Consider the following 24,362-nt stretch of genomic DNA (forward strand, 5'->3'; position numbering starts at 1 on the left):
CCCCTGGACTTGACAACATCAGAAAGTCAGCAGTTGCCTCCAGTCCACACCTTCAGTAAGACCCCATTTCCTCAGGGAACAAATAGTCCCCCAAGATTATTTTTGTGTTGGCAGAGAATGTACATTCTTCAGGAATCTGGGTTCTCAACATAGTACTTTCAGGTTGGTGCTGCATTCCCCAGCCAAGAATGTGTCTTCACAGCCAAAGGCCTCTGCTTAATGTCCTTGCCCATCAGCCAAGCAGGGAAAGCGATGACCGAGGGCGTCTTCAATGCCAGTTCCTACCTGAGGAGGCTCCGTGAGCTCTGTGAGAGCCTCGGCAATTTGGCGTCTGGGCTGGCTTTCAGTACTGGCTTGTCTCCCCCAGTGGAACTGTGTAAATGGAAATCAGACCACTGCCGAGCAGCTTGAAAAGATAGCTTTGCCTGAAGCAGTGGTGTGATTTCAGGTCTCCCTCCCACCCACCACTTCCCCACATCCCTCCCTTCTCCTCTGCCATCTCCGAGGGCTCGTTCTGCCCCAGCTCTGCAGAGGAGAAACTCCTGAATGCAAGCACGCGGCTCTGTCCGCCTCTGCCTCTAGCCTTTGAGGAGGTTGTTTGATGGGAGTTAGCAGAAGGCTTTACCACAGTCTGTGAACATCGGTCCCTTGCACGCCTGCTTTCGCTCACACGCTGAAGTCCGCAGTGCCTGTAGTTAATGATGTCCTCCTCCGCTCTGCACACAGCCGAGCTGAGCTTAAAGCCACCGATGGAATGTAGTTGGTGTTCTTTAATGTTGGTAAGCGCCAACATCGGCTGGCAGCACCTTTCTTCAGATCTCTGATGACACAAGTCTGCATAAATAAGTTGGCATCCTCTTCTGCCCTAACTCATTGGCTCCAAAAGCTAGTTCACATGCTTCAGGGGATTGAGAAGAAGGACCAGAGGAGGAGGGACCAAATAGAAGAGTCATTTAGTAATTTATCAGAATATCAATTCAGGTATCCAAAAAGCCTTGAATGCAATAAGGTGCCCTCCTGCAGATGCAAGAAAAATCATCGGACACACAGCCAAAAGGGTATACTCTGGGAATTCTTCTCATAACCTTAATGGGTTGCTCTAGGCAAGTGGTTCCCAAACCAAACTCATCTGCCAAATATCCTGGAGAGATTTTTTTTTTATATCGATTCCCAGACCCCAATCACAAATGGATTAAATAAAGGGATGAGACCTGGAAACTGTATTCTGTATTTTTTTTAATCCAAGTTGTCACAATGACTGGCCCTTGGTCACTCAGATCTTAATTAGCACATTTAGAGGCATAGATGAGTGACCCAGAGGCTGAGGTGTGCTGTTTCTGCAGAGAATTATATTTTCCTGTGGGCACAGTTGACTTCGAGTTGCTCTGAACTTCTCCTTTGAAAGCAGGAGGGAGCCATTTTTTCTGTTTCCTCTCATTAACCCATCCAGATGGGGCCTTAAGGGACCCCTTAGAAACAAAGTCTTTTTTCCTACAAGAGAGAAGGAAATCATTATAGTCTTGTTGATACATGCTAAAAGGCTCTTGCATGTAGGCATGTAGTTCTCTCAGGCTCCTGAACATCCTGTGCTGTATTAAAAGGATTCCAAAACAGTGAATAGTTATATAATCATGGGGTAGGTAAAGCAGCAAAAGTAGAAATCAAAAAGGTCAATAAATTTGACCACCTAAAAGTTTTGAACTTTTATACATCAGAATACAATGCAAACAAACTGAATCAGTCAAAGAAAACTGGGGAAAAATTTGCAATATACATGCAAACAAAGGATCACTATCTTTAATAAATAAATAGTTTTTATACACCAATAGAAAAATGGGCAAAGGGCATGAACAGTCAGTTTACAAAAGAAGAAATGAAATGGCAAAGAGACAAATGAAAAAAAAAAATACTGTGCCTCAGTGTGAATTTTTTAAAAATACAAATTAATACAACATTGAAATACCATTATCACCTCTCAGGTTGAGAAAGATATTTTAAAAGGTTAATATCCAGTGTTCTTAGGGGTACGAGGAGATGGGTGCTCTCATACATAGGTGATCAGAGCAAACTGATACAAGCTTTCGAGATAATATCAATATTATCAAAATGTGTATATTAGGATAGACGAGGTTATGCTCTGATAACGAAGGACCTCCAAATCCCCATGGCTTTCAATCAGAAAATGTATTTCTCTTTCACACTACTCGTCTGTCTGGGTCAGCTGTATCTCTGCTCCACATCATCCTCATTCCAGGATGCAGACCAATAGAGCAGCCTCTATCAAGAACATTGTCAGTCTTCTGGCAGAGGGCAAAGAGACACGGCAAAATATGGGCTGCTTACTAAAGCCTCTGCCCCAGAGGTTTTAACAGGTCCACCCACACTGCATTGACCAAAGCCAATCATGTGATCACTCTAGTGTTCAACAGAGCAGGGACAAAAAAATCTTCCCACAGAGAGGGGCACCAACTGGGTATGAACCAGAAGATTTGGTGAGGAATCATACACTGCATTCCCTTTGACCTAGTGTTTCCAACTTCCGGCACTTCATCCATCAGAAATAATCATGAAGTGCAAAAAGTTTATATAAATGAAGTCCTGCATCACATAATTTATAATGGCAAAAAATTAAAAACGACATTCGTCCCCAAAGGAGGAGCCTAGTTAAATAAATTTCTATGATTGAAGAACTTAATATTCTTCTATAAGTGAAGAATATATAATAACAGTAACATAGCAGCATGTTTAAGATGTTCACGAACTAAAAAAACTGGTGAACAATGTGATCCCAATTATGTAAGAACTGAGAAATATTTATGTATGTGTCAAAGAACTCAGTAAATATTTGTTGAATTAATAAACTAAAAAATACTGGAAGGGTGTCTACCAAAATGTTATCATATCTTAAGACATTTGGATTATGGGGGATTTTTCTTTTTCTTCTTTGTGTTTCTCTATATTTTTCCTTTTTTTTTCCAATCAGCATATTTTACTTCCATATTCAGAAAAAGATATTTTGTTTTCTAAAATTAGCGCAATACATTTAAACAAAAACAAAAGGGGTGTGGTGGAAAGTGGGTATCTTCTTTGCAGGACACCACAGTAACAAGGCCTTCCTGTCTTTGAAGGGCTAGGATGGCCAAGAACCATAAAATAAGTGCCCTTTCCTGGGGTAGTCCTGTTTCGTGCAGCCTATAAATGATCTAGAAGCATCTAACAGACCACTGTGTTTCCATCTCTCTCTCTCTCTCTCTCTCTCTGGACATCAGCCACAACTATGTTCGAGGGTCCATTACACTTTTTATCATCAACTTGCACCGATCAAGAAAGAAAATTAAACTGGCCGGGACTCTCAGGGACAAGCTTGTGCACCAGTACCTACTGCAGCCCTATGGACAGGAGGGCCTGAAGTCCAAGTAAGTGCCGACCCGGAAATAGCCTAGGCGCGAGTGCAGCAGGAGCTGGGTGTTCAGGGAGCTGGAGTGCCGCTTTGCTGAGGGCACCAAGGCTGCTGCTAATTCACTCAGGGACTGCTCACTCCCTTTAGGACCCTGGTCAAGCCCCTCCCTGTCTCCAGGCTTAGAGTCCCCAATCGTAAAGTCAAATGATGGACAAAATATATCTCAACAAGGACACTCTTGGATTCTGGACCACAGGATTCTTCATTACGCAGGATGATCACATTTTAAGCTATTTAGCATCCTTGGTCCCTACCCACCAAATGCTAATAGCACTCCCAGTCACGTGACAACCAAAAACAGTGGTAGTTAAGAACCACATCCATTCCAGCTGTAACATTCTGTAATGCTGTAACTCCCTGTTTGTCTCCATCTACAAACCTTGTGGGGCTTAAAGGAAGGAGCACTGGACAAAGGATCAGAAGTTCAGAATCAGGAGTCAGTTCTAATGAATTAAAAATTTGGATTTAATTCAAAGATTTAATTTGGGGTTAATTTGGATTACTTTTTAACTTAATAAAAAATAAATGTAAATAAAACCCTGGAGAAATAAATAAAATAAAATCACTGTAAGAATAAAAAAAGAGGCAGTTCTGCCCCTAACTTTATAGTTTTGGGTACATCACCTCTCTGGAACGTAGTTTCCTTATCTGAACATTAGGAGAGAAATTATATTCTGGGGGCTCTGTAGTCTCTTCAAACTCTGTAAGTGTATGATTCTGTGATACTCTACCTCCCTCAGTCTCTTCTAGAGACTGGCAACACAGAAAGTAGCTCTAGGCCACCCCATCCTGGAGGAAGGCCTCCCAGGAAGCGTATGGGATGCTGTACAAACTGGGAGCGCTCCCATTCCATTTTTAATGTTTACCAAGTTTAACAAAGCTATAAACTTAGAGCAGGTGGCTTGTGTTCCCACAGCTGCCCACAACTATTTGCGCTATAATTGTTTGCTGTTTCACTGCAACCTTGGTGGCTTGCATTTGGTTTCCAACTGTATGCAATAGGAACAAAACACAATCATCTGGGAAGTCACTTACTGAGCCTCTTTAGCCCACGCTAGATCTGCATTCAGTCTTGGTTCACATACTGGCTCTTTGTTCTGGCTATAAGTACATTGCTCCCACTTTTCTTTCCCCTCAATCCTATCTATCCCAGCAGAACTCCCGTGAGCATTTTATCCCCTCTCTCCATTTCCCAGTAGTTCATGACTGGTGTGCTGAGTTCCTGGTCTTCATTCTAGGCAGGAGACTCGGTTCTGGTTCACTGAATAACCTGGGTAAATCCTTTAATCCTAACCCCTAGGCCTCAGTTTCCTCATCTGCAAAATTCAAGAGTTGCTATATATTTGGTAAGGTCCCTTCTGGCTCTGAAATTCTCATCGTGGTCTGGTCTTCTGGGGTCCGTATGGTTAAGCCTCCCAGCGTCATCCAGGAATGACTCACAAAGTCATGCCTGGCAAAGGGACTGACTCCTCAGCAGGGACTGTGACACTGCAGGGTCCTCTAGAGCCCAAGATGTTAGGAGTTAAGCCTGCCCAGTGTCAGGAAGACCACGTGTACCACGTGGAAGGAACCGACCAAATGCCTTAGTCTAACAGGCTGAGGTGTCAATCCCAGCTCTACCACTTGCTGGCTGTGTCCTGAGGCAAGTTATATCATCTCTAGGAGCCTCAGTTTGTTCAACTGTAAGACTTCTGTGAAGAGAAGTACATGAAGTCGTCTATGTAAAGTTCCTGATACATAGTAAACGCTCAGTAAATGCCCATTGCCTTCCTTTTCCTCAACTCAGAACTCGAGCCGGTTGGGGACGAAGAGAGGAACAACTGCTCTAAGAATGGTCTTCAAAAGTGGCATTTTCTCAGGCTCTTAAGATAATGTGTAGATAAGACATTTGTTAAGATTATGATAAAAAGACATAAGAAGTGCATAAATGCAAAACCATGAAACATGAGGAAATGATGGTCCAGGGTGGCACCATCTTAGGAGCTTGTTTCTCCATCAACCAAGGGCATAGGCCTCTGACCCTGTTTACCCAACTCTATGTCCCTGCCTCCAGGATCACAGCTCTGACGTTTGAACCTGGCCACGCCTTGGCCCCTGTCCTGCTTATACGTGCTCTTTAGAGTGACTGAAGTGACTCTCACTGGCTTACCGATATGCTGCATTTCCAATTATGCTCTCATGCATCTAACCTTGTCACCATCTTGGTGAGGAGCTATGTTCTGGCTTTGTTGACAATGTCAGAGAAGGACAGGGAAAAAGAGAATTTCAATCCACAGGGGTCCTGAAGAGGAATTTGGTAACACCCACTGAAATCAAATAGCAATGTTATGCAATTAGAAGACGAGGGAGCTGGAACCCGGAAGCCTGGATATGAGCCCAGCTGCCACCATTTACCTGTGTGACCTCAGCTCCCTTACCCATCAAGTGGGGTTATTGTGAGAATCAAACTAGAGCCTATGGGTGAAATGAAGCCTTCTACAAATGAAAATTTCACACGTCCATGCATACACATACATATAGAAGTATAAATACAGACACACACATATGATTTTACATAGATTGTATTAAAGAGAGTTTTGGATTAGAAGTCAACAGAACTGGATTCCAGCTCTATTCCTGCCAGTACTTCACTGTGGAACTCTGGGCCCTTCACTCACTTCTCCAAGCCTGTTCCTCTTCCTGTGAACTACTGCTAATTTAACACCTCTCTCGTTCTAGAGAGGACGTGCCGAGCCATCTCCGGCTGTAAGCTGCCGGACAGGGACTGCCGTGCGCACGCTCAGTGGCACATCCCACGCTCCTCAGTAACTGCTAATAAGAGCAGGAGCCCTCCATGGTTCTGGGATGCGGGTCTCACAGGAAGAGTGTGGTTTTGGTGCAACAGGCTCTGCAGGAAAGGATGAAAGGAAATGCTAGGAAGTGATTTCAGCCTTTGGTGTCTCCTTCTCTCTTTTATAAACCTCTGGGGCCGGATTCTGTGTTCTGTGCCTGCTAATTCCTTGCTGTAGCCTGAAGCCATGTCAGTTCAGAAGAGGATGGAAAGCTCTGGGAACCTGAAACTGCTTCTGTCTTTAGGAACCAGGAAGAGGCTATAAAGCAGATGAGTGTGCCATTCAAGCCACCAGTTGGGCCTTTTGGCCTGGGGTTTTAAGATTAGGGAGATACCGGCAACCTTTATTGATGTGTAGAGAACATAGGTTAATTCTCCTTCTCTTAGAATTGCCACGAGGGTTGGAAATAGTTCAGATCTCTGAAAGGGTAGCTGCATGTGAACTTGGGGCTCAGGGATGTTAGGTATTGTACAGGAGGCACCTTTGAGGTCACTCATCAGGCATAGTCCAGACATCCAGGTCCACAGTGAAGGTTCCTGTTTCTGATATCAGTGAGTGAACCAGTCGTAAGACCCGCCACTCAAGTCTCAACTCTTTATGTAAGAGATAGTTCTCACTCTGGGAACCAGACAAAAGGTGGGTGCCCAATACCCTATGGGACAGAAGAAGGGAAACTTTTAGAAAACTGCAGTGTGTACCAGAGAAGGGTATTCTGTGTCTGGAATATATATTCTTCAAAGATGGCTGAAGAAAATGGGGAGATTTAATTTAGACATGAAAAATAAGGTAAGTTGTGAGGACTTTCTTCAGATATTCAAAGGACTGCTAAATGAAAGAAAATAGATTTGGCCCAGGATCCTCTAAAATGACAGAAAACCAGGGACTACAATTTAAAAGAGAAAGATGTCACCACAAAACGAGCTCATTTTCCAAAGGCATGCCTGGCTTAACTGAGGACAGGACAGGCTTTCTCAGGAGGTAGACTATTAATCAAGGAATGAGTAGCCATGGCCACCTCAGAGGTGCTCTAAGATTCCTTACTCGGTGGGAGGTTGAGGTGAAAGATTACTGCTTCCCATCAAACTCTAAAATTCTATTATTCTCTTCCATTTCCCTCCCCCCACATCCACTTCACTTTTGGAGCTTATTGTCTCTATGGTCACCAGAAAAGTAGCTTCTTCAAGCCACCAAAGAGCCACACAAAGAAACTGGTGCTACAAGAGAAAGTGGTAGTTATACCAGGCTAGTTCTCTTCCCAAAAATGTCCAGCTGTAGGTCCCTTCCCTGTCATTTTCACTGCTTTCTCACCTTTCTGGGGGAAACACTAACCATTCACACCTAAGACAGTAATATTTCCCCTTCTAGGTAAGTCTAAGAGCACCTTTGGGGCAGCTCTACCATCTATGAGAGAATCTGCCCAATGCCTCGGGTGATCAAAAATCAATGAACATTGTCCTTTAGGGAATCATCTCTACCCAAGACATAAATATCTCCAATGTCTTTCAGCAAACAGAGAAGCAACATAAAGTTAGGTCAAACAAGGCAATTTACTTCAAAAAAACAGGAAGACTCACTTTGTAGGGGAAAGTCAAACCACAGGAGCAGGTGTCTCATCAGATCCCAGCATTCTTCCCTATGTGTCATATTCAATTCCATTTGGAGAGAAAACGATCCAAAAATTGGAAAAGAAGGAAACAACTTTCATCACACTGGTTCTTCTATTCTGATGCACTGATGCTAAGAATCCTGGGGTGGAATAATGCTTTGAGGTGGTCTGGTTCACTCCCCTGCCCTCAGACAGTCTGTGGCTAGGACATCGGGACCAGAAGATGCTCTACATCTAAAGACCTCTAGGGAAGGAATGCCCACAGTTTCAATCCTGTCTGAACATTTAATTTTATAGGAACACTGGGGCAGACCGTGCCTGTGGCTCGGACTTTATATATAATAAACAGCACCGTGAAGCATTTTAGAGTTGAAGAAACTGAATTTTAGGGCACTAAGTGACTCATTCAAGAGTCACACAACTATTGACAGAGCTAGAAAGTACCTAGCATCCAGGTCTCCTGACCCCGAGTCCACCGCACTTTCTTCAACACTGTGCTACCCTAAGAGTCCAGTAATGTAAAATTATAATGCTATTGAAAAATATACATATGTATAGCTGAGCTCTGTCATGATACTGTCTGAGTTCATTTCATGTTAGGCTTACGAATACAATGTATTATGTATTCATGATACATTATGAATATATCTGAAAAGTATTAGGAGACCCACCAGTTTTCTCTCCTTTAGGCTAACTCATCCCTTTTCCATTAACTTTTCTTCACAAGTCCTATTTTCAGATCCTCTGTAAAAGTTCTTCTTTGAGCTGCTTCTAAGATTCCATTTCCCAATCACAGAATTTTAGGGAAAACCATTGTTTTTCTCAGCAAAACCAGGGAATTCCCTTCTGTTTCTTCTATGCTCTTCTCAAACAAAAGGATTATTAAATGCCAGGAGTGCCTGTCAGTTGGTTTAACTTGAGGTCTCTAAAAATCAATCTCAGCATTTTATATTCTGACCCCATGTACACAGACACTGTCAGATCCCCTAAACCTAATGGAGTCCACCCTCAGAGGGAAAGATGCTGTCAGGGGCGGATTCCCAGGGAAATTGGAGAGTATGTATCTTCATCCATTCATCAACTTTGATGGAGATCCTACTTTGTGCCAGACATAACTCTTCCTCTTCAGCACTCTAACTTTCAGTGGCAATTAATCTGGCTAAATTCTTAATGAATTGTGGTCCCATAATTAATAAGAACTCGGGAAACCCAAGTAGACAAATTAGGAAAAAAGTCTGAACATAAAGTTTAATGTGATGTTTCAGATCAGAATGTCTCTTGATTGTCCTAATGCCAGGCCACGTCATCACCTGAACTTCAAGAGCTATTTAATAGAGATGTTTGGAGGGGAAAGGGATTCTGAGGTCTCTGCTCTCAAAAAGTTCTTCTCTATTATTAGAAGCAAAAGACCAAACAGGAAGCAGACTGTGGGTGGTGCCATGAGAGAGGTGCAGAATATTTCTGCTTTGGGGCTAATAGGTTTCATATTAAATGTTTAAATTTCATATCTGCATGAGCCTCTCCTTCAGCTGCCATGACTTTAGCTGAAAGAATTTCAAGCCTCCTGTGAACCAAGAATCTTATTGCCTGTTCTGTGAAGAAATGAATATCTTTTTCTTCTTTTTCTACATACTGCTTATTTTTTCCATCTCTCTGGGATATAACTTTTGCTTTGATTTCAGCCTCATTAAATCCTATACCAAAGGAAAACATTGGCATCTAACTGCATGCCTTTAGAGAGGTGTCATTTGATGTTAGCCAAACAGAGAGGTTCTGAAAATACTGAAGTAACTCCCAGGTGCTAAGACTTTAAAAATATCTTCATGTCCCTGTTGGAACAGACCACATTATGATACTTCATCTCCAGATTCAGAGCTTGGCTAGTATGAAAAGTCCTGAGGGCTGAACTGGCCACCACCTGACCCCACAGATATCGGGAAGCATCGCATTTATTTTGGGACATGGACAGATCTGGTAAAAGGAACTTTAGGAAAAACCTTAACCTTAAGAATTCTATACCAAGAATTCTCACTCAGAAACCTGACGACCTGTCTTCTGGGACTGAAGGGGCCATTACTCCATATATCTCAGCAGATTCAAGACATCTATGTGTTTAAGTTCTATATGCTGATATTAGTTGGTACTTGGAGTTTTTGAACTCTGGTCGACCAGATGTGCTCCCTGCAGGTTTCCATTATCCTCACTTGTCTGGGATCATTTAAATTAGTTTCTTCTTAAAATAAACCACTCTATAAAAGTTCTGAAGTTATTAAGAGATGCTTTTATAGAGGAAAATTTTGGAAGTACTCTTAGAGATCAAGAAGTTTCTTCTATAACATCCCTGACAAAAAGCCCGTCAGCTTCTGTTTGATAAGACTCTTCATCTCATGAGTTGGCCCACTTTAGGACTAGACAGGTCTTATTGCAGGAAAGATCCTCCTTACTTGTGGCCAAAGGCTGTTTTGTTCCCATTTCTATCCTTGCTTTAGAAAAATTAAGCAGAGTAAATCTATACTGTCCTTGTAACAATTTTCCAGTATGTGTTCCCTTAGAGTTCCAGTCTCCAAGCCAAACACTCTCAGCTTCTTCAGCCATTCCTCAAATAGCAGGTTCCCTGATCACTCACTGTCTGTTCACCTTGGAATCCATTGAGTTATATAAACTTATCTCATATGATTAACTGTTCAATTTTCTTACCTCAGACAAGCTTAGTTGTGGAGGTCTGAGAAGGAGTAGGAAATGTGAACATTTTATTATTACAATTTACCTCAGCAACACAGAACAGTAATATTTTAAAATCTTTTCCAACTTCATAATGAATTACAGTATTATTATGTTAAGTTGTATTCTTTAAGTATTAGTGAGGTTGAAATTTTTGCATCTATTAGCATTTTATTGCTTTGGGGAATTTTCTACATCTCCTTTGTTTATTTTTCTATTGGGCTGTTATCCACTTTATTAATGATTTGTAAGTTTTTTCTAATATAGGCAATTTCCCCTTTGCTACCTATCATATGTGTTGAAATATTTTCCTCAGAATTTTATTTGCTATTTTTCCAACTATTTCATTTTTAGGGTATTATCTTGACATACAGAAGTGTTCCCTTTTTTTTTTTTTTTTTTTTTTTGCGGTCCGCGGGCCTCTCACTGTTGTGTGGCCTCTCCCGTTGTGGAGCACAGGCTCCGGACGCGCAGGCTCAGCGGCCGGCCGTGGCTCACGGGCCCAGCCGCTCCGCGGCATGTGGGATCTTCCCGGACCAGGGCAGGAAGCCGTGTTCCCTGCATCGGCAGGCGGACTCCCAACCACTGTGCCACCAGGGAAGCCCCAAGTGTTCCCTTTTTATACAGTTAAATCCATCTTTTGCTTTGTGGTTCTTTCTTTCCATTTATATGGTTATCTACTTATACTCCTGAAATCAGATAAATAGATATCTTTATTTTCTTCTAGTTTCCTTTTTGTTTCATTTGTTATGTTCATTTCTTTAATGCGTTTGGAATTTGCTTTGATGTTCTGTAAGAGGTAAGGAACATCAATAGTGCTTTTTAAGCTGAGAGTGTGTGAGGAACCCTGTTAACCTCTGCAGGGCTTCAGGTGCCAGTTTTAAAATGTCAGAAAAAAAAGATGATGGAGACCTCTTTTTCCTGGAGGTAAAGGCCCTGCTATTGCACATGTAACCACATCACCTGCAGGCCTTTTGAAAGGCCACTCAGAGCCCCTCAGAGGGACAGAGGAGCCGCAGAGGCTGGGAGCAAGCTGAGGCAAGAGAGATGCCTGGGATTGGGGAGATTTATGAAATGGTCGAAGGTGAACAGGAAGGTGGTACTTCTAACCAGCAAAGTTCAAGTTAGTGTTCCAGTTCAGAAAGTCTGAAATAGATGCTGTGAAAGTATAAATATAAATATATATGACTATATGTATTTATAAGAATTCTTCTACTTAAGGCTCAGAGTCAGTCTGTAGAAAAAATAAGGAGAAGTAAAAGTGGAGAGAAATAAGCCTTCCAATTTTTCCTCAGCGTACGCTTACTCAACAAGACTTAGAGGAGTTTGGATTCTTTTCACCCTTGTGCTCATTTGAGGGGTTTTGGTGGCTCCTAAAGAGATAGTAGCTATAAGCAATGCATACAGCATTATCTAAGTAACTAATTATATACATATCTGGAAAATATAGTGAGGGTACTGAATGATATATTTAACCCCCTTAGCGCCTTCTGCCTGAAGAGAGCTTGGACTGCTCTTTGTCTGTGGGGAGCCCTCTGTGACACAGCCCAAGATCTGAGAGGAATCTAAACGACTTTAGCGACCTTGCCTTTCAAGAAAAGCACACGTTTCCTTCTCAGTGCTAAAGATAGACAGAGTTTTTTATCTGTGCAAATGCTCCGTTGGATTTGGTTCTGAATTCCTGCTGTGAGGCGCCCCCCAACACACACACACACACACACACACACACACACACACACACACACACACACACGCTTCCCTGGTACATGTTGAGGAGCTCACCCATCTCACCAGAGCGCTCACTACAGGGGGACCATTAAATGCCGCACTGCTGCAGAAATAGCAGAAGTGCTCACTCTACACTATTCAACAAAAAATTTGCCTGTGAAAAGTTCACATCTTTTTCTTAGTTTAAAAAACGTGGCCTCTTACATGGTACTCCAAAAGAGTAAGAAAAGACCTGTTTATTCAAAATAAATTCAGAACGTAATGGTTAGAAAGCTATTTGAGTCCCCCCACCCCTGCCCCAGCTACCAACATATTCCCACTCTTTCGTCATCAGCTCCTGCTGATCAACCATGGCTGCACTTTGAATTACCTGCGGGTCTTTAAAAACCCCAGTGCCCAAGCCGCACCCCAGACCAATTAAATCAAAGTCTCTGGGCTGGGACCCAGACACCGGTATTTTTTTAAAGTTCCCCAGGTGATTCAAATATGTGGCCAAAGTGGAGAACTATTGTCCCTCTAGAAAATGCTGGAACAAGATTCCAGCTGATTTGCATCTTCGATTTCACCCAGATTCTATTCTTCATTCAGGCACTAAGCCATTTTGCCAAAGGTGCGAACATGCCAGGAGCCCCTGGGAGTTCTCTATGACTAAGTGGAAAGGTGTGTACGGTTCCCAAAGGTTTTATTGTTTGTTTTGTTTTAACTCCCAGATTAGTAATGTACAGATCTCTGTGCAGATTAGAGGATTATAAAATGCTTTTATATTTTACAGTGACTTGACATCTTAAACCAAGATGTTTAGGAATCCAGCATTTTCACTGTTACTTTCTGAGAGCTTTCATTTGCTCTCAGCTGTAGAATACATTTTCTTTCAGATCACTCCCAGCAGCTGGAACCTCTCTGCATAGCTGTCCATCAATACTGTGGTGTCCCCACCCCAGCTCCACTCACTTGGGGACCCTCGTTGCAAGCAGAGATTTCCATTCTGTTCCAGATGACCCAGATGAAATCCTGGTAAATGAGCACTTTAGAGTAAAGCTAACACGTTTCTGGGCAGTTGATTCTAAACTGAGGGGCAGGGAAGCAGAATACATAGGCAGTTCTGGTGGGCAGAGAAGAAATGATCCTTGTCTTCTCCTTTCTCCACAACCTCCAGAGGCTGTGGTTTAGGTGATGGGCAAACGTAAGCCTCAGGGAACTGAAAAGGCCTAATCCACCTCATCCCTATAGTAGGTCCAGGGCCTTGAAACAGTATTTCTTTGGCTGCCAAGCATCGGGAACCCACAACAGGATGTGGTTCATTCAGACAAGGGGTTGGAGCTCCAAACTGTGGACCAGCTGCCAAACACCAGCAATCACTTGACAGCCTATCCTCCTCCCCACTCACCTTCTCTAGAACAACTCAGAGTCACCACACTCTTTGTACTCTGACATCTGTGGACCCTGGAGCAGAACCTGTGCCACCGGGACATCTTATTTTTCCCTTTTGAGGGTACACCAATGCACCTGATGTTATAGGGAACACGGTCAAAATCTGATCAAACTGAGCTATTTATCCCTTTGGTTTAACATATTTGAATAGGTTTCCAGGAAGCTGTGACCTTACAGTAATGGAACTCATTTTGCGCATGACTAATGCACTCTATTTCATACCCTCACATATGGAAAACCTGTGTGTACACACACACGCCTGCCCTTTTACCTGACTCTCTTGATCTTGACTCTCTTGATCTGCAGACTGCCTGTAATAAAGAGAATGCTTCTGATCCTCTACTGCCCCTTCCAGCTCCACACAATTAGGACTGGGGAAACCTGGTCCCTCCCCACACAGGATACTTTAAGACAAGACCGACCACAGAGGGTAAATATAGGAGAATGCATGCGTAAGGAAGGGAGAGATGACTTCTAACCTGGGAATCTGGAAAATCCTCAGGGCTGAGGACCATTGAGCAGGAGCTGTAAGGATGAGTCATACATCTAGGAAATGCTGGAGGGAAGGTGATTCCAGGCAATGGAATGAGCTTACTAAAGGTTTAGAAGTACGAAAGTTCAAGGGCCATTTTGTTTGGGGCCATAGCATATCGTCTCACGTGACTGGAATAGAGGATGCTTTATGAGGTGAGGGGAGAAGCCATAAAAGTACATTAGTGCCAGAATGCAGAAGGCCTTGAAATCCAGGCCATGATGTTTGATTTTCTTTCTCTCTCTCCCCTTGTGTAATGTGTTAATTATAGTGCCTCTGACCACACATTTGCATTTCTGTGTTTTCTGTCATAGTGGGTAAGGACTACATCTGTTATAATTGAATTTGTACAACACAAAGAACAGTAGGACTATGAATAATGCCCCTCCCATACATTTGTGAATGTTGGTGATCGTGGCACCAAGTCTTTACAATGGGAGGGAACAGAGTTAACCGCATGGTAAAGTCTCCATGATTTTAATAGCCGGTTCCTAGTGTGGTTTGAGTGTGATATGCCTATGACATGGAGCTTTGAGATGGTCACAGAATCAAATTGTCTTCCCAAAGTGCCCCCAGATGACTGCCTCATCTGTTAGACGTTAACAATATCAGTGTAAATCCAGGTTCCTTAGCTGGGCTCTCACCTTGTTTGCCAAGTGTGCTGTTATTTTAAACCACTAGAAGCAGATGGTAGGATCCCATGATGGCATAAACCATTATTACACAGACTTGGATAGAACACAGATCAAATCATGACCCCAAACCTAACTGCAAACAGGAAAAGCTTACATCCCTAACAACTTGCCTAAAAATCCCCAGCTCTGGGCTTCCCTGGTGGCGCAGTGGTTGAGAGTCCGCCTGCCGATGCAGGGGACACGGGTTCGTGCCCCGGTCCGGGAAGATCCCACATGCCGCGGAGCGGCTGGGCCCGCGATCCATGGCCACTGAGCCTGCGTGTCCGGAGCCAGTGCTCCGCAACAGGAGAGGCCACAACAGTGAGAGGCCCGCGGACCGCAAAAAAAAAAAAAAAAAAAAAAAAAAAAATCCCCAGCTCTGCTTGCATAAGGGAGTCCTAGTTCAGTGATACAGAAGCTAGACTGAAACTCCTCATTATTTCAATATGCTTTCAAAGAACAGGACATAGGGCAAATGATCTTATCAGCCTCAAGTTGTCTAAGTGGCCAGGAACTTCATATATAATGTAGGCTTTTCAAGGTGTTAAGGGGAAAAGGAAGCGTTCACCTCCATTTTTCACTTCGTCTCCTCTCTTTAACAACAGCAGAGTAAGGGATTGGAGTGTCCAACCAACCACATGAGAACCCCTGGAGAGGCTGACTGAGTGGAACCCGACAAGCATTAATGTGAACTACTATCATGCGCAAGAAGGCACTGAACCACGTGCCACTGAAAATTTAGAAATGAGAACAATCAGCCTAGCAGGAGAACAATCCCCTAACACATAGGAGAAAGCTTCAGGACACGCTTGGTAGGAAGTAATCCTCCCAATGACCCCTCAGGAGTAGGAGCTCCCCTGAGAGGGTCATGAGCATCCTACAGCTTTTGCTTCAGCTGGGCAAGTAGGGACTAGCCTGCTGAGGCCACCTCCGAGCAGCCCTCCTCAGCGGGTAGCATCACTCACGGCCATTTCAAAGGAACCTCCTCTCTAAGCTACTCCAGATGCACAGCCTCTCCCGGAGCTGGGAAATTGAGCGAGGCCCCTCCGTCCTCAAACCCGGCCGGGCTCCCTCCCGGCTCTAACCTGCCCCTGAGGTGGAGAAGGGCAGGGAGCTGCACACACCAGCTTCCTAACTCAGCGAGGGGTCCTCCAGGGACACCTGGGCCTCGGGGGCCTGTAAAGCGCACACAGGTGCGGCTGGCGGGAGGGCGGGGCGCCGGGACCCAGGCAGGAGAGCCAGGCGCCGAGTCGCGCGGCGCCGCCAGCCCCGCACCTGCGCCCCTCCTCCCTGCACGCCAGCCGGGAAGCCGCACCCGCGGTGGGAATCGCAGCCCGGGTTCGCACGGTTCCTTAATATTAGCCACATTGCGGGGGTGCCGAGTGCACCGCAACGAAGTTTTTGTCGGGACTGGAGTGATCCTGCGGTTTGTTGCTCCAGGAGGCCAAGGGCCGCGCACGTCTCCGGGCTTTGCCGGGAGCGGAGAGCAGGCTGGAGGGGCAGAGGCAGGAGCTCCGCTTCCAAGGAGCCGGCGCGCGGGCTCTCAGCACCGTTGTGAAGAGCAAGGGGGCCCTCTAGTGGCATGCGGGGAAGCACGCTGGCAGCAGAGTCGGAGCCAGGAGGTTGTGCGGGTTATTGAGCAGCAAAGGGAGCGGATACCTGCCCGCCCGCCGCAAGCTCCTCAGATGATTGTACCTTCTCCTTCTCTCCTCCTTCCTCCCTCTCTTCTGCTCCCCACTCCTGCTTCCCTCCCTCCCTCTCATTTACCAATCCAGAAACCCAGACCGGAGGCAACTGTGACATTCCTAGGCCTGCACACGTCATGCTCCGATATGGACTCGAACTCAAGTCTCTGTCCTCCCACCGCAGTGTCTTCTCCCTCCAGATTGTAGCTCGTCTACCCATGTATTTATAGCCCATCCTTCTTTTACCGAGCACCTGCTATATGTGGGTTAGTGGACAGGAGAGCGCGAGATGAGCGGGGCGCACACATGGTCTTCCTGACTGGGGGAGGGGCTGACAAGCAGTCAGCGATCCCGGCGCTGTGACGAGTACAGAGACAGGAGAAGTACTGGGTGACAGGGAGTGCTTTGCGGGCGCCTGACCTGAAGGACAGGTAGGAGTTAGCAGGGCAAAGGAGGCTGGAAGCAGGGATGGAGTACGGAGAAGCTTCCAGGAAGAGTGACAACATGTACAAAAACCCTGGGAGTGGAGAGATTGTGACTGGAGAAGGCGCAAGGAGGTGGGAGGTGGTGGGGAGCTGCAATGGGCAGCAGCAGCTACAGGGGCCTCTACGGGCTGCAGACGGAGGTAAATGGCCTCGCTCATGGGGTCTCCTAAGGACTTCGGAGAATGTTCTAAGATCAGCAGGAAGCTACTGAGCATTTAGACAGGTGAATGTCCTGATCAGATTTCTGTCTGTGCAGGATCACTCTGAATTTGGCATTAAACTCTGCTTCAGGCTAGCTATTAGGTTGTGGGCAGCCAACCTGAAAAATGTGGGAGCCAGAAAGAATCTTAGGGTTCATCTAGTCTGTCATACAGATGGAGAAACCTGAGCTGACAGAAGGCAAATCACCTTCTCAAAGTGGCCGAGGTGGAGCTAGTTCTCTCTAAGCCCCATTCAAGGCCCTAAAAGCACCAGCAGGAGCCAGACACTAGCTCCCCAGGCTTCTCCCAGTAACATGCAGGCTTCCCTTGCCTCTGCTCCCACAAAAGCCCAGCCAGGGCCAGGCCAGAGACCAGCAAAGGGTCTTCAAGCCTGGCAAAGAACATGCTCGCTAGACTTGCTTCCCTGAGACCTCAGAACAGCTGAAAGCTTGCTGCAGTACCCATGGCTAGCAAGAACCATAAAATAAGCCATGAAGACCAGAGATTGTAGACAGGTGGTGGGGGAAGGAGGGTGACCCGGCCAAGGGGATCCCACAGAGACCTGGGAAGCAGAGGGCTTGACTCCAAATTGAGACACTGAATCCCATTTCAAATAGCATGCAAAGAAAACAAGTTTAGGAACAAAGCAATTCAGACTTTGACAAAACAGATGGTGAGAAAAACTCAGTTGTCCTAATATTTGGATAATTTAAAAGCCCTCAGCAGCTAGGGAATTAAGAGAAATAGCTCAACATAGACTGGATCATTTAGCATTTGGTTTGAAAAGTCACTGGCCAGGAAGGAGATCCCAGAATGTGATGAAAATATGATAAGAAAGGTTTTCAAAGAAAGAAACATGATCCTAGTGAGTGCCATCTGGAATTGGGGAACAACACGAAATAGTAGAAACAGGTATCAGGAGGCTTGAATCCAAGACAGAGCTTAGCCACCTATTAGCTATGTGACCTTGCCCAGGCCACCTAACCTCTCTGACCTCATCTCAATAGTGAAGTTACAAAAATAATAATAATAATACTTGCCTATGTACCTCACAGGGCTCTTGTAGCAGTCACAAGGGAGGCCAAATAGGACTATGGTGAAGGGCTGCAGGGCAAATCTCAGCTCTACCACTTACCAGCTATGTGACTTAGATGAATCTTAGACCCCTCTAAACTGTGATGTCTTCGTCTGTAGGGCTGCTAACACCTGCCTCAGTTGGTAGTTGTGAGGACTAAATGTGATAGAATAAATCACAGCATCCTGCCTTTTGCATAGACAGTGCTCAGTAATCAGTGATTTTTATCATTAACATGATATGTTTGCAAACTTACAAGTTGTTCAGTGCATAAGAGTGGAAGATAATTGTAATATTTGGTGTGATATGACTTAACTGGGTAATAGGATAAATATTAAAATAAAAATACAAGCAGGAAAAATAGAGCGGAGGTGGTAAAGCACACTGTCCATCGTTACAGTGACGGAACTTTGTAAACAAGGTTGTATGAGGACTTAAGTTCTCACAAAATTAACTCAAGTTGACTTAGCTAAGAGGTGGTCACATAGATCTTTTTTAAGGATGAAAAAACGCTATCAATGATCAATGGCCACGTGTCCAGTTGGGATAAGGTATCTGGTGAGTGACTGTGAGAGTCAGCGATAATTCAGGTCTTATCTAACATCTCCAGGGCCACTGAGAGCAAGAGTAATTGGCACATTAATGAAATCTGTAAAGACACTCAGCAAACCTCCAGGGAGCCTCTTTAGAGCTGGAGAAACTCAGTCCTGGAATACCAGAAATAATGTGAAAGAGCCTCAAAAGTCCATTCACTTGTTCAGAAAATATTCCATTCCAATTCTATGCCACTCAGTTAGGCACCGAGATGCCTAACGGGATGAAAGGCACTGTCCCTTTCCTCACCAAGCTCACAGCCCGGTGAGGGGCAGGGTGGGTAAGTCCCTACCATTCCGTGAGGTGGTTCTACGGAAGCTTTGGGTACACGAGAGTCCAGAGTTGGGGCTCCTAACCCAGGGGTCAAAGAAGGTTCCCCAGAGGGGGGGCAACAAGAGAGCAGACTCTGCAGGGACCCAGGGCAGTTAGTCCCACAGAGGGGGAGAACTGGCTGTGCTCCAGGTGGAGGGAGCACTGCGCCCAACAACCCAAAGTGGAACTAAGTCATTTAATCTGGTCCCGCTGGGGCAAAGGCACCCTCAGGTTCTGAGCTTCCTTTGTAATGGCAGCCGATGTCATAGCCCTCCCACACTATAGTAATTGTCCCTTTAAAAACCTCTTGCTTGAAAAAAGCACATGATGCCCCCTTCTTCCCGAAAAAATCTACTAGGAATTTTATAACAGTTTTAAATGAACTTGTGTCTTATTAATCCCAAGTGTCTACAGGCATTAACATTTGAAAAATATTTACTTTTTTTAAAAAAATGAACTGGTGTATTTTATTCCCACCAGGATCTACTGACATTTTCATTTGAGAAAGATCTACCTCATTTATGGGCAAAATTTAACTGTTTTTCATTGGGAACAATCTGTTCATGCATATACTGATGATGTCCTTACAATGACTGCCTACTCAGCCCAAGCCCACCCCCAGAGGGCTGTGATCCACAGGTGGCACTGGAGTAAGGGGCACTGGCAGCGTCTGAGACTGGGGAGGTGGCCGGAGCTTGGCTTCATCATCCGGATTAAGGTGGAAGGGATGGCGTTGTTGGAGAGTTTGAAGCAGGGACAACAGCAGATGGCTCTGTCAGCAATGTGGCCAGCACAGGAGAGGTAGGCAAGGCCAGGGGCAAGGAGATAGGTCACAGGGCAAACTCTGAACTACAATCATAGCAGTGAAGGGAGAGAAAGAAGCAGATCTGAAAAATATTTAAAGATAGAATTGGTTGGATTTAGCGACTCCATACCTGGGACCTGAGGGAGAAGACCCAGATGACCGCAGCTTTCTGGCTTAGGTAATCTTATAGATGGTGGTACCAGCCCAAAGATAAAAAGGCAGAGAAAAGGACAGGGTTTGTGGAGAAGATCTTGACTTTGGACACGTGACTACGAAGATCCTGTGGAACAGCCAAGTGGAGATATATAAGTTACAAGAAGGATTCAGCCTTGAGATACAGGTTTGGGAAGCATCGACATGCAGATAGTAATTAAAGTCCTGGGTGTTGATAACAGCACCCAGCTGGAGTATGTAGTGTGGGAAGCAAAGAAGTCCCAGGACCAAGCACCAGCAACCCCAGCATCTGAGAGGCAGGTATAAGGCAACAGTCCCCCAAAAAGGAAACAACATGCAGAAATGAAGGAGGAAAATGGAGGGAAAGAGAGAGAGAGAGAGAGAGAGAGAGAGAGAGAGAATGCTACCACGGGAGCCAAGGGAAGAGAGGGCTTCAGGAAAGGAGCCATGAAACTCATCAGTGCCACAGTACAAGGACCAAGAAGTTCACCTACCCAGAATGACAATGAAAAGAGTAACAACAAAAAACACCATCTCCCACATACATGGCTCATTATGCTTTCAAAGCACTTTCACATTTTTTATTTCATTTCATTCATACTACATCCTGTATAGCCTATATTCTCATAGATGCAAAACTGAGGGACATGAGGTAAAGAGAGTTGCCAGAGCCGTCTAGGAAGTTAGTGGCCGGCTCCTGGAATTAGAGATCAGTCCACAGTCTAGATCATGCTCCCTGGTTCCAACCATACCTGAGTCAGCTTTTTAAGCAACCAATAAGGAAATCAGAAAGGAGCCTGTTGCAGAATAACCACTCGTTATTAGTATGGAAATGAAAAGGCTTGCTTCTCACACTTTGTTTTGACTTCTAGAACCCAGAGATGGCAATACTCTGGGATCGTCTGAATCTGAGAGGGTGTTGCCTAACTCCTCAGGGGGAGGGCTTGCACCTAACACCATATATAGGAGGGACCACTGAAGGTTTTCAAGTGATAGCAATTTGAGTATGCTTTGGAAAGATTAATTAGTATTATTGAACTAGTATTTGATACTGCATATGTCTGGTTGTTGGATAGTCACATCACCTAGAACCAAATAATAAAAATACACTGTGAAGATCTGTCCTGGCTTTTTTTGCACCTGAACCCCCTCTCCTCACCCTGCCCTCCACTCCAATGAGTACTCTGTGTTCACCAGAGAGGGTCGCAGAAGGTTCTTGCATATTTTGGTGAGGTCAACACTGACCTTTAGATCTCAAGTCTCACACCTCCACATCTTCCAGAGGCAGGCCTGGCTCTCCACCCAGGAGCCCCCTGCTTGTTCATTCATTCCTCAGTCATACCAACAAGAGAGGGGGACTGCCCCCTGGCCTGTCAGATCTGGACCGGGCCCAAACTGATCCACGTCGGACCGGGCCTGGAGCCGTCTCTCTGCCCAGCTCTCCCCTGGGAGCAATTTGCATTGCACTTATCTCTGGGGATTCATGGCTTTACTGAGCAAGGGGTCTGATGATCTCTCTCTAAACCTGTCATTCACAGCATAGAAGGAACACTAAACCAAGACCTCTATATCAATTTCTAACAGTTTGTTCTCTTCACAGCTCAGATGATACCACTGCAATGTTATCACGCTGGAGGCTGGGCAAGGCCCAGAAATAGTCATCACTGTAATGCTGATTTTCCAAAGTGACTTAACAGCCTTATTTCCAGCTAGTGGCCTGGTTCTGGCCTTTTCTACTGACCCATAAAACTGAGCTTCAGTCTGGGTACTTGGCTGTCTGAGTCACTCCCCTGTCAGAAACAGCTGGGAGACTGTCTGGATTCTGTACCACAGGCCTAGGATGGGTGATGAGCCGTTCCCCTTTGCTCTCTAAGTCCTTCTCAGGGCTGAAAATGACTGACACACAGGAAGGATAAAAGCAAGCAACACAGGTGAACTGAGATCACAAATGCCTGCTTCATCACCTACTTCTTTGTGTCTCTAAAATGTAAACATCCATTAAATATTAGATATGGAAACTCATGCTCAGATTAGAGAAAGGAAGGTTGTTACATAAGTCTCTGTCCTCCTCCAGAACTGCTCTAGACAAGTGACACAATGTCAGTTCTCTCATCTCTCAAATAAACTAATGAAAGATGCCAGTTAAATGGGAATTTCTGAAGTCCCCTTAAGCCTATGCATCATTCCACACTTTAGGTAGAAGAAAATTCTTTAGGTAGAAGAGTCAAACTGAACTGCTATTATGATTTAAAGAAAAAACAGACATGAGACACTTTTCAGCTTCTGCCTCAGAGACATTTAACTTGTCAAAATAAATGATGTGTCTCTGGAACTAGACTACCTGTGTTCAAATCCTGGCTCCCAGGACCACAAGCTGTATAGCCTTGGGCAAGTCATCTAAGTACTCTAGGTAGAATGGGACAAGGACAGTTTCTTCCTCAGAGCATTGCTGGGATGTTCGAGTGTGTCATCCAAGCACCCAGCTGAGAGCCTGGGCAGAGTAAGTATCAGTCAGTGATAGCCAGCCGGGCACGGTCAGCAGACGGGGGCAATTTGAGGCTGCGCAGGCTTTGCTGCGATGGCTTCCTTTCAAGGCAATAACGAGTCCCATGCTGTTTTTCCTCACTGTAGGTCAGTGCAGCTGAACGGCCAGCCCTTAGTGATGGTGGACGATGGGACCCTCCCAGAACTGAAGCCCCGCCCCCTGCGGGCCGGCCGGACATTGGTCATCCCTCCGGTGACCATGGGCTTTTATGTGGTCAAGAATGTCAACGCTTTGGCCTGCCGCTACCGATAAACCCCCTCACACTCACAAGTTGCCAGCAGGCCTGCTGGACTGCTTTCCACTCTTCCGTCCTAACGGTTTCAGTATTTTTCAGGCATCTTCTGAGCAACAAACCAGTCTCTGCCACCCCATCCTGCTGGAATCAACACTAACTTGCTCTCCAAAGAGACAAAAGCCCTAGCATGAGCTTAGCCTAGGTAGGTCACTTCTACCCCAAAGGAAAATGTAGACCTCATATCGTAAGCACAAAGGTATGTGTGTAGAGCTGTATGCACCCTTGTACATGCATCATGAGAACAAGCTGACAGTGCACTTCCAGGACAAATGAAATAACTCTCCACAGTCCTGGTCATGTAGCAAAATAACTACAGACCTTAGCCTGTGGCTGCTGCCCTCGGCAGAAGATGAGGAAGGAAAAAAACCCCATGGACATTTGAGAGCCCAATCCCCCCTAACTCCTTTCCTTTGTTCCCTGCTGTTGCCCTGGGTTTCGTATCACCTCTCCTCCCATAGGGGAGCAAGTGGGTGAGTCAGTGCTGGCCTGCTGGGTGAGCTGTTAATGTAATTTCCTGGCTGATGTATGAGTGTGTGCATCTGGGTTTCTGACAGTGGCATCAATCACGAGCTATTCCTCTGGGAAGCGGGTGCTTCAAAAGTAAAATTGCAATCATACTCCGGATTTTGTAAGAAGGTTCTATTCCTCTGTGAATCCAGATTCCCCCAGGGTTGGAATGGAAGTCAGGTAACAGTATTCATTGAGTGGACAGCAATGTATTAGGCAGCAAAAAAAAAAACGGTCATCATCTGTCATGTGTCTGCGAGGGAGAGAGTTTTAGTACAAAGAGAAAGCACACCCAACCACCAAACACAGACACACACACAAACACACACACACATGTCCCTCGGCTGAACAAAGCAAATAATTAGACCTACCTCAATTTTGAGCGAATATTAAGGGCTTGATAGGGTAAGTCCTTAATGGTTGGGTTGACCAAAACCATTTTCTAAAAAGGTATAAATCAAAGGTCATCACAACTGTAAGACACAACTGAATCGAACCTTTTCTGCTTCTTCCCAAGTATCTGAGTACTCTCAATGGCTTGTACTAGGCAGAAATCTAATGTGCTCGTGAAAGATGACCAGGTCCGTGCTCTCCCAGGCCAGCTTATTTGACCATAGAACTAAGCTTTCAGTTCGCCACGTTGGGGGAGGGGGATCTGGAGACTGAGGTCTGATGGGGAAACTGTGGAATGGGAGGTGGGAG

At 45.1% G+C, this 24,362-nt stretch overlaps 1 protein-coding gene across 2 annotated transcripts in view; it reads left to right on the forward strand.

Moving 5' to 3' along the window:
- HPSE2 (heparanase 2 (inactive)) overlaps positions 1-23,892 on the forward strand; it is a 592,918-nt gene extending 569,026 nt beyond the window's left edge. For both annotated transcript variants that reach the window (XM_059054720.2, XM_059054721.2), the window contains 2 exons: positions 3,270-3,416; positions 22,945-23,892. In XM_059054720.2, coding sequence (XP_058910703.1) covers positions 3,270-3,416; positions 22,945-23,110 — 313 coding nt within the window. In that variant the 3' untranslated portion in view covers positions 23,111-23,892. The remainder of the gene's footprint in view (positions 1-3,269; positions 3,417-22,944) is intronic.
- The last annotated feature ends 470 nt before the right edge of the window (positions 23,893-24,362 follow it).

This window comes from Kogia breviceps, chromosome 2, assembly GCF_026419965.1.
Source record: "Kogia breviceps isolate mKogBre1 chromosome 2, mKogBre1 haplotype 1, whole genome shotgun sequence".
Classification (NCBI taxonomy): Eukaryota; Metazoa; Chordata; class Mammalia; order Artiodactyla; family Physeteridae; genus Kogia; species Kogia breviceps.